At 37.3% G+C, this 13,383-nt stretch overlaps 1 protein-coding gene across 1 annotated transcript in view; it reads left to right on the forward strand.

Annotated features, from left to right (window-relative positions):
* Positions 1-13,383, forward strand: part of CPXM2 (carboxypeptidase X, M14 family member 2) — a 65,630-nt gene that overhangs the window by 35,865 nt on the left and 16,382 nt on the right. The window contains exons 4-6 of the mRNA XM_010223485.2: positions 2,731-2,815; positions 3,366-3,516; positions 10,564-10,652. Of these exons, the coding sequence (XP_010221787.2) occupies positions 2,731-2,815; positions 3,366-3,516; positions 10,564-10,652 (325 nt within the window). The remainder of the gene's footprint in view (positions 1-2,730; positions 2,816-3,365; positions 3,517-10,563; positions 10,653-13,383) is intronic.

Below are 13,383 nucleotides of genomic sequence, written 5' to 3' on the forward strand. Positions count from 1 at the left end.
AAACAAATTGGACCTGAAGTGCTGCAGAAATTGATGTTGCCTGAAAATCCCAAACCCAGTAAGATGGATCTTCCTGTCATCAACTACCAAGACAGAGTAGATGAAATTCCCTGATACTTCTAGAACAAGACTTTGCATTAGCTGCAAAGTTTCTGAGATGCATTTCCCAGAAAACTTTGGATTTCTGTGTACACAGGAATAAACTGGGCAGCTCGTACATGTTAAATTCTTCAATTCCAGGAAATGTTGTGGTTACTGTAAACACCCTGACTGTTGGTTCAATCATGTGCAACACATCCATCTGCTTTCTGGAAGTATCTGACCTCCTAGGCTACACATGTGTAGAAAATCTGCAGATTTCTAGAAGATTGAGTGTGTAAATGCAGTTCTGTTGCTTTGTAGCTGTAGCAGTGCTGATTTAAAGATATTTAGCAGCCTGATCAGCAGCACTGTGCTCCTGCCAGACTTCAGGTATTCTAAAAACATGAGAATGTTCCCCTTCCCCGCAACCTGGGATGTGATTTCAATACAAGAAATCTGGATTTGTAGCACCCTCCTTAGCACCAACAGAGGTAGTTTTTCCTATAATGTGTGAAGATTTAAAAAAAAAAAAAAAAAAAAAAAAGAGAGAGAGAGAATTTGAGCCTCTAGAGGCTGTTTTATTTTCAGTGTTAATGGGGAAAGTGCTGTGATATTTTTCTTGCATCTAAACAATCTAAACAAAAGCAAAGTGCATGTTTATTCCTTACAGGCAAGCACATCTAATAGGATGTTGTATGTGAACTGATACATTTCCTGATTTATCTCCTCCCATTCTCATCTTAGTCGTCTTACACTGCAAGTGTTCAAGACTGGATATCGTCCCCCTTGCATTTTAACTGGTAAAATCCCTCTGAAAAGTGGTTTGCTTGTTATCACTCGGGATGGATCATGCATACAGCCGTGTAGGTTCTCCTTTGGGAAAAGTGTAAAGTGTGTGTTACAACTGTATGGAGTAAGAAAATGGAAATGCGGAAAATAAATCTTCTAGCTTGGAAATACTATTTTTCATAAAAACCCTTCTCATTTGATGAGCACTGAGGAGGTACATCCCTCAGCCAAACCTATAAGTGTTCTTCACATATGCTTTCTTGTTCAATCTAAAAAGTTCTTTTTCTTTTTCTTGGAATTTTGATATTGGCCAGTCCTTAAAATCTTCATTTCTCTCTCGGCTGGATTTAAATCTGCCTGTCTTCGATTAATGATCACAGTGAAATCTTTTTAGTATAACTGTCAGAAGCAGAAACAAGGAAAGAAAGTCCTTTATAAAAGTTAGTAGGAATTTGCATAGTGTCCTGAAGACATTGGGTGTGCAACTGCATATTGTTTTCCAGCCACAGAGTCTTGAGATGCCAGCATGGCACTTCACAGATGTCCAGTAAATCCTCTGCTCCAGGAGATCTTCCACTGACAGGCAGAAAATGAATCTCTGCAGAGGGCTGCTGGCTCTTAAAAGGTTTTTGCAGATGCTGCGTGAATTTGTGCATTGTGGTGATACTCAGATATTCATTTTTTCCAATACAGTAATGAGAAATTCAATCAGCTTGGCAAAAGACAAAATTACGTGATTTAAAATAATATGCATGGCAAAATCTATTAATCTAAAAAGTCTGGTTAGTGATTTTCAAAGGACAGATTTAATATACAACACAGCCAAGTTCACTTAGCTTTTTTCAAAATCGTGCTAGACATTTAATTTTGTTCTCTTTTTTAGGTATTAGTGGGAGTTAGACAAGTGCTTCTGCAAGTAATATACTAACTAAACTTTGTGTTTAAGTGTCACTATAACACTAGCTCTCAGTTTGAATCTTTTATGCAAGTTAGACTGTTTGAAGTCTAAAGTTATAACTTGGTGCTGTCATGCATAGGCTTGGCTGTTATTGGGCTATTATATCTTTTCATCAAGATAAATTAGATCAATGTCACATCTTGTATCTTACAAAACTGGATGAACTTGTGGCTGTTGGATTCTCTTGCTACCTTATTTTTTGGGTAGAAGCCTAACTATTTTCCAGGGAACACATGAAGGCTAGTTTAACCCTTTGAACATAAGCAGAAACAGTCAATTTCTTCCATGTTGATGGTATTTGGTTAATGCTATTTGTTGGTTATTTTAAAAAAAAAAAAAAAAAAAAGGTTTGGGTGCAGTAAAACAGGAAGATTTTCTTAGATATGTCTGTTTTGGAAAACGAGAATTGTTGGTTACACGTGATTGGTTCACATACATGAAAACAACTGATAGCATCCTGAATTAACTGAAAGATAGCAATACCTCAGAGGCATGACTGTCCTCCAAAATACTGCCTGTGGAGACTAGGAAGGTGTCAGGAAAAAATACACTACTATTGCCCTTTCAGACCAATGAGTTTGAGAAGTGAATTGGGGCATTCAATCTGCTCTAGATAGGCCATTGATCTCAAGATGTTTGTATGTAAAAGGAAAGGAGAGCAGAAGTTCCGCACCTTCTGGGAACACAGAGCATTATCTCAGTGGCATTTTTTTTTTGCTTCCATGTGGTAGGGTTTTTCTAATCCTAGATTTGCATGTCACTTTTTCAGGCAAGTGTTGGCATGACTTTGCCAAGTGGGATTTCCTTTACTAGCAGCCTTACAAGCTTTATCACACTCGACACAATTTGCAGTCATTCTAAGTTATGAAAAAATAACTCAGATGCTCTTTGTCTTTTTCCAGGAGTAACTGGGTGACCTCTTACAGAGTATTGGTGAGCAATGACAGCCATGCATGGACTGTTGTCAAAAATGAATCTGGAGATGTCGTGAGTATCACAAAACAGACATGTTATGAAGAAGAGCAGAGGGGGGAAAGGGATGGGGTGAGGGCTCTTCACATGGACTTTGATTTGCCAGGCTGTTTTATCAATGTAAGACAAAAAGGCAGCATCTCCCCATGGTTCTACTGGCCTGGTGTAACTTTAAGAGCAAATTGTATGTCACAAAGATGGGCTTAGAATATATTCTGTTGTAAATGTACGTCATGTGTATGACTTTGGATGTGAATGCCACTTAGGGGGTCTTGTCTGTGTTAAGAAATGTTTCTCAATGTGTGGCCTGTGCAATGCACAACAGTCTGCTGCTTCCTGTGGATATGTCATGGCCATGGCCATGTGCCCATGGGCTGAGAGAGGTTGTGGAGCTCTGGCTCCTTTGCTCCTTTCTGAGGACTGCTAAGGGCCTATGCCCTTTGCAGAGCAGTTCTTCAGTGACCCATCAGCCTGGGGCTGAACCAGGTGATTTTATCTGATTCTGTCACCAAAGATCCTAGTAAAAGATCTGGTCTTACCATTTTCATGTTTGCTCTCTATGCAGATTTTTGAAGGAAACAGTGAGAAAGAGATCCCAGTTCTCAATATGTTGCCGGTACCGCTGGTTGCACGTTATATCCGTATAAACCCTCGATCATGGTTTGAAGAAGGTAGCATCTGTATGAGACTGGAAATCTTAGGGTGTCCTCTGCCAGGTAAGAGCATTTCTCAGTCGATGTTCATGTGGCTCCCTGTACCAACACATAGGAACTTTATTTCCTTATGCATTTTTGTTCTTGATATAATACCTCTCTTTAATGGCAAAGAATTAAAAATACTTATCTAGGTACTCAGATGGTATCAAGATAGTTCTGTTCAAATGCAACATTTGAATAACTATAAGTACCTTTAATAGTAAACAAAGATTGTATGGATGACCTAATGAGTTTCTGTTGTGTGGACTGAAGTGCAGTGCAGTTAATCTGAATGCAAATATACTCAATAGGCAACAGAGATGCAACTCAAGGCAGTCGCTTGCTTTTGAGGCAAGAAAGAACCATTCTGATTATGCAGTATGAACTTTTTCCATAACATACACCATAGGACTTCCCATAATTAATTTGAAGTTGAATCTTGTGACTGCAGTAGTGCTTGTCCTTGCGCGGTAGGTACGAGGGGGTAAAATCTCTAGCAAATTTAAAAAGTTACTGATTCTGGAGTGATTCCTGGGAAAACTCGGGTGGTAGAAAAATATCTTGTGTTTTATAAAGACTATGGAAACCACACATCCAAATCCTTAGCACCAAATTCTTGTTATGTGTTCCTTTTATAGTAAGAATGCAAAATAAAATTAGATTTTGCTCAATGCAAAATAAAAACCTAAGAAGGTTATTTCAAGAAAAGGGCATTCAAGATTTCACATTTTCCGAAACCCATATTTCTATTAATCATATTGCAAATAACTGCATGATGGATTCATGTGTTTGTGTGTGTTTATGAATATAAATTTGAAGACCTATTTGTTCAAACCTGTTCTAAATTGTTCCTAATCATTCCAATTCTTTCATCTGCTTTATATTTTCCTTTAATCTTAAATTCAAGCACCTTGGGGATAGCTCTCTCTTTTTTTTGCAGGGGGCTATGAATAGTATTTTCAGAAATACTAGAACCAGAAAAAGAGCTGCCTTTCCAGAGCCTATCATTACTGCTTTAACTGCTCCTGCTGCTGGTCAGAGACTTGCTGCCTCCAATTCCACTGTTGATGTAGGGTCTTCACATGCCATGCAGAGGTAGCCTGATTTTTGTCCTTTAGAAATTTAAATACTCACGGGGAAAAAAAGGGGGAAAAAATCTGGGGAATTGAAGGGATGATTCTTCAAAGACAAAAAATGTGGCAAGTATTGTCCTAAAATGAGATCAATATCTTTACTACCAGTAAGTAATGAAAGTTTACAGCGATTAGAGAACTGTGGGTCTAAATACACAATGGACCTGAGTGGCAATGGCCAGGAATGTCCTGTCTTTGTGAATATTCATATTTTCAGGAGGATTCTGATCTGCTTCAACCATGGGTTTACAGAATTTCCACCTTGTTTCCCACTGAGAACCTTTTACTCTGGAGGGACAATTCCAGACACGGTATTTCCTCTGAGCTCTCGAAAGGATGGCTGAAAACTGGTGGACTGCCAAAAACAGTCATTTATCCCAAATCCCTATGTGGGTTTACAGAGAATAAATCAGCTGTGATATTTACAATAGATGGTGTCAGACTGAAGAAAAGGCAGAGATTTCTTTGGTACTGTGACTCTACTGGCATGCAGGACACACAGAGAGGTCTCCAAGGAATACTTAGGACAACACACTAACCATTTCTGGAGCGGTTTACAGGGAAAAGGTTATAATTGCCTTGAATTCCAAATTCTCCACTAAAGTTACAGCAGAAAGAGTGAAAATATGAGTGTTTTAAAAGTTTTTTTTTTCTGTTAAATGCAGCTTTTTATTATATTCTTTTTGGATGTGCATACACACCTACAGGGCTGGGTTCTACTTTGGCTTGTTGACATTTGTCTCCCTTTGACTTTGCTGGGCTGAATCAGTGGGTGAAACTGTTCCGGAGACCAAAGTATCCCCGTGCTGTGCACAAGGGCACCTTTGCCACTGAAGTGAGGAAGCGAGTGCCATTAGGGCTCACTATGTGCCTTGGATGAGGATGGAAATAGTATCTAGCTGCTACCGATATCGTTTCTACTGGTAGTCACTTATTGAGTTAATTCTCTGCAGTGGCTGATTCAGTTTATTCTTGAAAGAAAATACTTTAATCATCTATCGAGAAACATTATGGGAAGGAAATGTGTTTATTCAAAAATTAATTGGACTGAAAGAACTAATGGGTTTTGATAAGCTGCCAGTCTCTGTGTGTGTGTTTTTTTTTGTTTTTTTTTTGTTTTTTTTTTTTTAGCTTAGAAAGAACTGACATTTCTCTCTCTCAGCTCATTTTATTCATTGCATGCAAAACTTGCTAAACAAAAGCCATTTCTCAGTTGCAGATCCTCTCTGTTTATGGTTTTCTCCATTGCTGTAGGACATGGCAATGACTTTTCTGCAGATGTGACTGAATTTCCTCAGCTGCTTTAGGTATCATCTTACTCCTCATGAGCTGGATAACGCGGCTGGGACATGGGATCTAAACTCTTTGAAAGCTTTGATCTAATATTGTATTGACAGTGGGATTAGAAATCACGGATTCTCTTCTGACAAAAGGTTTCCTGCATGACATTAGGCAAGTCTCATAATTTGGTCAAAATCAATAAGTGAAGCTCTACTGGCTCAAGCGACTACAGCAATAACAGTGTGGGTCCAACTGGGCATAGGAAGATACTGGAAAATATAAAAATGGGTTTAAAAAAAAAAAAAAAAAAAGAAAGTTTCTCATGCAAGAAAATCCAGTTATGTCTTCAACTTGTTAGGATAGGTTTCATGCCTTTATTAATCCCTGAATGCATTACGTGGACTTGCATTGAGCCCATAGTGTATATCAGTTTTCCATCAAGTAGGTTCACAGGGGAGGTGAAGAAAGGAATAGCAGATAAAGGGAAAACCTGAAAAAGATGTTAGCATTCTAGGAAAGCTTATTAGCATTGGCAGAGCCCCGTGAAAATGTAGAGAGCCAGCTAGCTTTTGAAAGCAGAAAAGTCCAATTTCTGCCATGTGGCATGTTAATAAACCCTGCTACATACACTACATGCACAAAAATTGGAAATGTGAGAAGATATTAGATAATCTGGGGAATTAATGACTATGTAAACTGCGTAAGATATTTATCATTTTTTAAAGGAGCATTTATATTTCACAACAAACATTTTGGGGGTATTGTAGGATGGTTTTGGCAAACTACCTTTTCCAGAGGAAGGTTGTACTATTACAGTGTTTCTATAAAAATGTTGCTATTTACATAGATGTAGAGTGACACACACAATCTTTTGCAATTGCCTCAGAGGGTTAGATGTACTTTCCCTGGCTGTTCTTTCCGTACTCTAACAAAAATCTAAAAAAAAAAAAAAAAAAAAAAAATGCATATGATTAAAAATACCCAGTGAAGGAGAGACAAAATTAGATGAGCTCTTTGTGTGTTTATGTATACTGTAGAGCATTCAAAGCAACAGGCAATTATTTTTCATGGAGTGACTTTGTGATAAAATTGCTTATTTTCTTTTTAATACTTCTTATTTAGAAAGCAGCATCACTGCTATCACGATCATGCCATCTCTTGCAACCCAAGGGGAAAGATTGATTTAACTACTTCATGATGGTCTCCACAGTCTTTTGCTGTGGATGCATCATTCTGTAGTATTTTTGTTTGCCTCAGCTTGCCAGACAGTTTGGTTAAGTGCTAGGAGTGTGCTTATTTTGTAGAACGTTGTGACTTCCTACGTACATCTTTGGTTATAAGTGACTGTGTACGCAGCACTGTTAAATTCAGCAAATTACTCAGGAGAGTAGATTTTTGTCTGAACAGCCAGTCTGTCCTTGTGTTCCCTTTTTACCACTGCAAAGCTCAAACATAATCTTTGGAGATTTTTAACTTTCTTTGCAGATTTGAGCAAAGATTGAATAAAAATGAGTCCAAATTCAATAAGGCTTACTGGGAAATGGCCAATGTAATGTTTCTCTAGTCTCATCAAGACAGATGTATAACATCACCCAACAATGCAGCAATTGTCCTCAGAAGGTTTTCTTTCCTATTTTCTATTCTGGGGAAGTATTGCCAATGTTCAGAAGGGCCCTTATTGGTAGTATTGGACTGTAGGAGCCCATCTGAAAGATCACATGCTAGTAGAAAACCTTTAGGGGAAAGAAACAAAATAAAACAAGGCAAAGAGTTGTACCATGAATTTTAGTTCTTCAAAAAAGTCAAATAAGTTAAATTCATTTTTATTGCATTAACATGAAAAAGTCACTCATTTGCAAGAGGATAGGTTTATATTTTAATGAAGTCTAAAGGATTTAGACTATTTCAATGTTTCTAATTGACATTTATCTAGGTCACTTAGAATGAGTTTTCTCAGCCATTTGTATTTTCACATAAACATCACTTCTGAGCTTACGAACTGTACCAGTGTGATACGATACAGCTCAATGTATAAGTTCTGTGAGAAGACAAGATGAACACAGCAAGGTAGCATCCTATTAAAGGAGAGAATTTGGACCATATTGCTTTATGAGTATTGATTTCATGTCCGAAGCCTTGCAAAGCTCCTTTCCTACCTTTCACATGCCAGTTAACACCAAAATCTAAAGTGCATGCTCTTGTAGCTAGTTTCACAGCTGGAACCACCTTTTCTGATGGGAAGCATCAAGTTCCCACTGCTCTAGGTATTGTGTAGAGGTGCAATATAGCTGAATATCAGATCTGTATGTCAAAGTGCTGAGCAATCAGACTTCTCTAGTATTTATTGAAAAAATAAAGGGATGTTGGAAAATAGTTGGGCATTTTAGAGCCAATTTCATTTCATAGAAATGCAAATACAAAAAGCTTTCTATTCATTTGTCCATCTTTGAAACATAAATAGAAAGATGAAATGAACTGTCTTTATTTGCAAACTTAGAATTGACGCTACTTGCAACTTAAAGTTTATACACACACACACACACACACACACACACACACACATATATATATATATATATAGACTCCATGAATCCATGGGAGCGCCATGGATCTTTTCCCCTCAGAAGAAAGAGAGACTGTTTTGCAATGGTGCTGTGAATAAATGAACACATTCCAGTTTAAATTCTGTGGTTTTACTTTCTCTCTTATTCTGTCCTTTATGAAAGCAAATATATTTTGCCACGGTGGATGTAACCAGCTGTGCACAGGATTTTTATGCCTTTCTACATGTTTACACTGCTATCTCCTAATCTGTGTGAGAGAAATTCAGTGATTCAAGTAAACTCATGATAGATTCTGGCAAAAGATGAGTGTTAATTCTCTAGAGAACTGTCCGGTCCTTCTGCAAGGACCAGATATAGAATCATTTTCACTATGAGAAGATTTTCTTTTAGTTTCTTGACTGTCTACTGAATCTACTGTACTCACAATCATTCTCATTTTATTAATGTTTGTATGGAAAGAATTCCAGGATTTGAAAGGAATGGGTTTAAGTGCTAGGAAAAAAGTCAGTTCCTGTATGCTTTGGCTCCTGGTGATAGAGAAAGCCTTCAACATCCTGGCAGTTTTGTAGTGTTTATATTAATTTGTACAACAGAACTATTTTTATGAGGGTAAATATATCACTCTGGCATTATAAACACTTTGTGAGTTTCTAGAAGTGCTTTACTATTTTCATTTCTTATTAATTTATGTGTTAATAAGTTATTTCTGTAAATTAGCCTGGGATGACCTTTAAGCGTTTACCATTCCAGAGTAATCTGCAGCATTGCTGTTGTTAATGTACTTGCATGAATTTAGCCTGCAGTTAGGTTGGCATGAACACCAAAAAAAAAAAAAAAGATGCACTTAATTTTCTTGGTTCTTTAGAACAAAAAAATAAAATTCCTCACCTGATTAGGCGCTGATTCAAATCAATTTCCAGGCGATTTTGCTATATAGGCTCTTGCTGAAGAGGACAGAAGGCATTGGATAACTGGATTTTATAGGGCAAAGTGTCTTTTGACTTTTATGGTACTCTTTAAAAAAAATATAAACTTTCTTCCCCACAGACAGTATCTTATGGTTGTGTTGCAATAAGACAGAATGACACTTTGATAATATTTGCTTTTTTTTTCTCTCTCTCTTTTGGTCCCAATATAGTTCAAAATTCTATCTAGATCATTTTATGGGAAGTGAAACTTTGTCATAAGAGCCTGAGAACCTTTGGTTCAATAAACTCAAACTTCCAAACATTTCAGATATAGCAGATAACGAAAGTCTCCAGTATTTTCAAAACAGGCCTGTTTAAGAAACTTCATAACAGATTAGGCTGGGGACATGTTATCAGGAAGCATATGTGTATATATACACGTAGAGATATAACTGAGCCCTTAGGGTCTTGGGCTGCTTTTTTCTGGTGAATGACCAATACCCGGAAAGTCAAAGTAACAGGTTTTTGTTCTACCCTCATCTCCTGCTTTGATTCCACTTTGTTAATTGGCATTAAGCTGTTTTCTTTAGGTATTTGGTGCTTGGCATTCTGCCAACAAATGTTCACACAGGAGATGCAGACTATATCAACTTTATCCCTGTAGAAATGTGTCTGCTAATTTTAAACTGAAGATCTCAGGCTTCCACAAAAATGCTTAGGAAAATAATTGGAAGCGTTCACTACCCTCTTTCTGTGCAGTCACTGGAGCTTTTTTCCTCTGATGTGCTTTTTCACATGTGATTTTTTTAACTCTTTTTTTTTTTTAATTTATTGCATCTGACTCATAATTTTCTGGTGTTTTTTGCCCTTTTCTGTAGCCTTAGGATGCCCTTTTGCTTTTCTGTTAAAGCTTAGATGTTAGTGCAGTGTAGGTGTTTAACAAATAGATACCTGCCACCTCCTTGCTTCTATCTGGTTTAACACAACTCAATTTTGCGCAGTAATTAGCAATATTTTAAAGTTTTTGTTTCTTTGTGCTTTGGTTTTGAAAACCTGCGTTGAATTTGCATAGGACAGTGAAGTTCAGATAATTGCATGTTTCTTGCATGCATTGTGGTTAACCATCTTTATATTTGACATGGCTAATAAATATATGGCAACTCTTTTATTTCTTTTTTTCAGACCCAAATAATTATTACCACAGAAGAAATGAAATGACAACCACAGATAATCTTGATTTTAAACATCACAACTACAAAGAAATGAGACAGGTAGGTAAAGAATCCAGACTGCAACCTTGTGCACAGAGGGTGGACGGGTGCAGGCTTGGACTTAGCCCTTAAGAAATTTGATTTTTAGCTATTAAATTATATTTTAAAATGGTGCATTCCTTAGTGAGTCCCTGAAATATAATCTGTGGGCACCTGAGCCAACTTCATTTTCTTTTTTCAAGTAACATCTCTGCCGTGCTCCCTTATAAATGTTTGGAAAGCAATTCAATGTTTATTAGAAAGCCTTAGTATTTTGGGGGGATATTCCCTAAAAAGTGGGCATAAAAATAGTAATGGAATTAACTTTTTGATGATAAAAAATTCTATCAGGTCATTGGCTTAAAAGCTTCAATCTCTTAAAATCCCATTTTCTATTTATCATCTTCTCTAGAACAGATGAGACCATTACAATGGGAGTATTTCTTCATGAAGGGCGGCTGTTTTGCTTCTGTAGATATTTAAATAGTTAATTTTATTTTTTTTCCTTTCAGATTTGACTCTGGTTTAGCCATCATAATTCTCATAAATTTCAGTGGTTTTGGATAGTCAGAATAAACTATACGGAGTCAAATTCTTTACTCACACCATGAAAATCTTCAGTAACTCGCCAGAAACCACTGGAATTATTTGGGATTTAAACTGACGTGGGTGCAAATAACACCTGACCCAGAGGCTCATAGCATATAAATTACTAGAAATCTTTTTTTTTAATAATTCTGTTGATGTAATTTTAAATCTACCAGCCTTAATCTTGTTCCTTTATCTTCAGAGAGCCAGTCTTGTTGTTGTTTTTATCTTCCTCTGTATTATCACAGACAGAGGTGTGGGTTGTGCTAAAGAAATATTTCTTCCTGCTTTCTTTTCCAATAAAAAGATAATATGTTTAGACTTGAAGTATATGAATCATTAGCTGTGTGCTGATTTTTCAGGGTATTTATACTGCATGAATCACCATTCACTTTTTATTGAGCAATTGTGTATTGAGTCACACATTTAGTTCAGTAGCTATTTCATGGCCTATATTCCTTACCACAAAGATTAGACAAGTAGAAACTCAATCGACATAATTAGTGTCAAGAGCAATAAAATAAAACGTGTTTGAGATTCTAATTGCAGGAAGACAGATTGGTCAGGTGAGAAATAATCAAAAGATATAGCTTTGGAATAAATACAGCTTTCTATCAGGATGCTTTTCACCTATCACATAGGGTGAAAGCCTTATGAGCTGGTCAGCAATGTGCTCTGTCTTCTGCTGGCTCCCTAACGTTGTGTGTGTGTCAACATAGCGTTGTACTGGCAACTCATGAGGCTTGTGGGCAGCAGATTATGTGTTGGGTTGCAGTAAGTGCTATATCCCCAAATCAATCTTCAGTGATGCCATTGACTTTGATAATCTCTTTCCTCAGTAAAAAATAGAATGATAACCATTAATTTCCTGATTTTTAGGGTTTTTTCTTTGTTTTTTTTTTGCCTTTTTTTTTTCTTTTTCTTGTAATGCAGGGTGTTATTGTTGGTTTTGTTAACTACTTCACTGCCAATCACCCTGGGAAGAGAATCACTCCTCACTCAAGTTGTTTATCATAAATGCTAAAGAAAAGGAGAGAGAATTCCCTGGGTCATGTTTTAAAAGTAATATGTTACATAGCAATATGTCAAGTATTTATAGAGGAAGGGATTTTCTTAATGTCAGGTTATTTTAATAGACTTCTCTGTTTTGGAAGAAAATATCTATAGCACCATTTTTATTTTCCCTCTCAAAAAAGCATTCAAGATTGTTATCTCAGCCAGGGGAAACATTTGCTGTATCTCCTATAGATTGGACCCTGCCCTCCCTTTTGTACAAATTTAAATATTTTATTAAACTGAAAGCAGGAGAAAATTCTGCCAAATGATCTGATCCTTATGGTGAGCTATCCTAAAGGGTTCGGTCAGCTACGCTTGAGCACACAGAAAGTCAAATCTGAACGGAGACCGAAGCATCAAGCTTGTCCTTGTGACCCACTGAAATGGCTAACCTGGGTTGTATTTTGTTTAGAAAATAGCAGAGTATTTAAAGAGCTGTTACTTGTACCCTTGGGATGAAGCAGACTGAGCACCTCTGAAGTCTGGAATTGCTCTTCATGTCCATCTTTGTTGATGGAAGTGCTGTAATGCTGCTGATGCAGAACGTTCTTCTGCATTTGAGCTCTCTAGAATAGGCTCATTTGATGAGGAAAGAGCTAAGTCTGGAAGAGTGGAGCAAAACCCAGCAAACATCCTCATAAATAGCCACGTGCAACTTATGGCAATATCACAGTCTGCCAAAGCTCCAGAAGGAGGCAAGTTCTGGTTTGGCCTCCAGTAGAACGGGGAACGTAGAGACCTCTGTACCTGGTTTGTTGTGGGACTTGGACATCCAAAATCTCTCTATAGAGTAAAGGGTAAAGAATAGCTCTAATTGATTCCTCTGAGCTTGGATGGCCCTTAGACCTATGCTTAAAACACACTGCAAAATGGAGGAATTGAACCTTCAGAGACCAGTCTTGTGGGGCTTCTTCAAAGTGACTGCATGCGATTCCTCCAGGGTGCTAATAGGATAAATAATTGGTAGTGACAAACAAATAAGAACTGTCAAATAGGAGCTGTTAGTGAGCATAATTGTGGCAGTGTTTTACAGTCCTACTGGTTGTTAATAACGCCATGACTGATTATTATCATCAGTTGTGCCTGACAGTTTGTACAAGCGCATGGA

Source organism: Tinamus guttatus, unplaced genomic scaffold, assembly GCF_059628265.1.
Source record: "Tinamus guttatus ecotype Peru unplaced genomic scaffold, ASM5962826v1 Tinamus_guttatus_pri_ptg000079l, whole genome shotgun sequence".
NCBI classification, from domain to species: Eukaryota; Metazoa; Chordata; class Aves; order Tinamiformes; family Tinamidae; genus Tinamus; species Tinamus guttatus.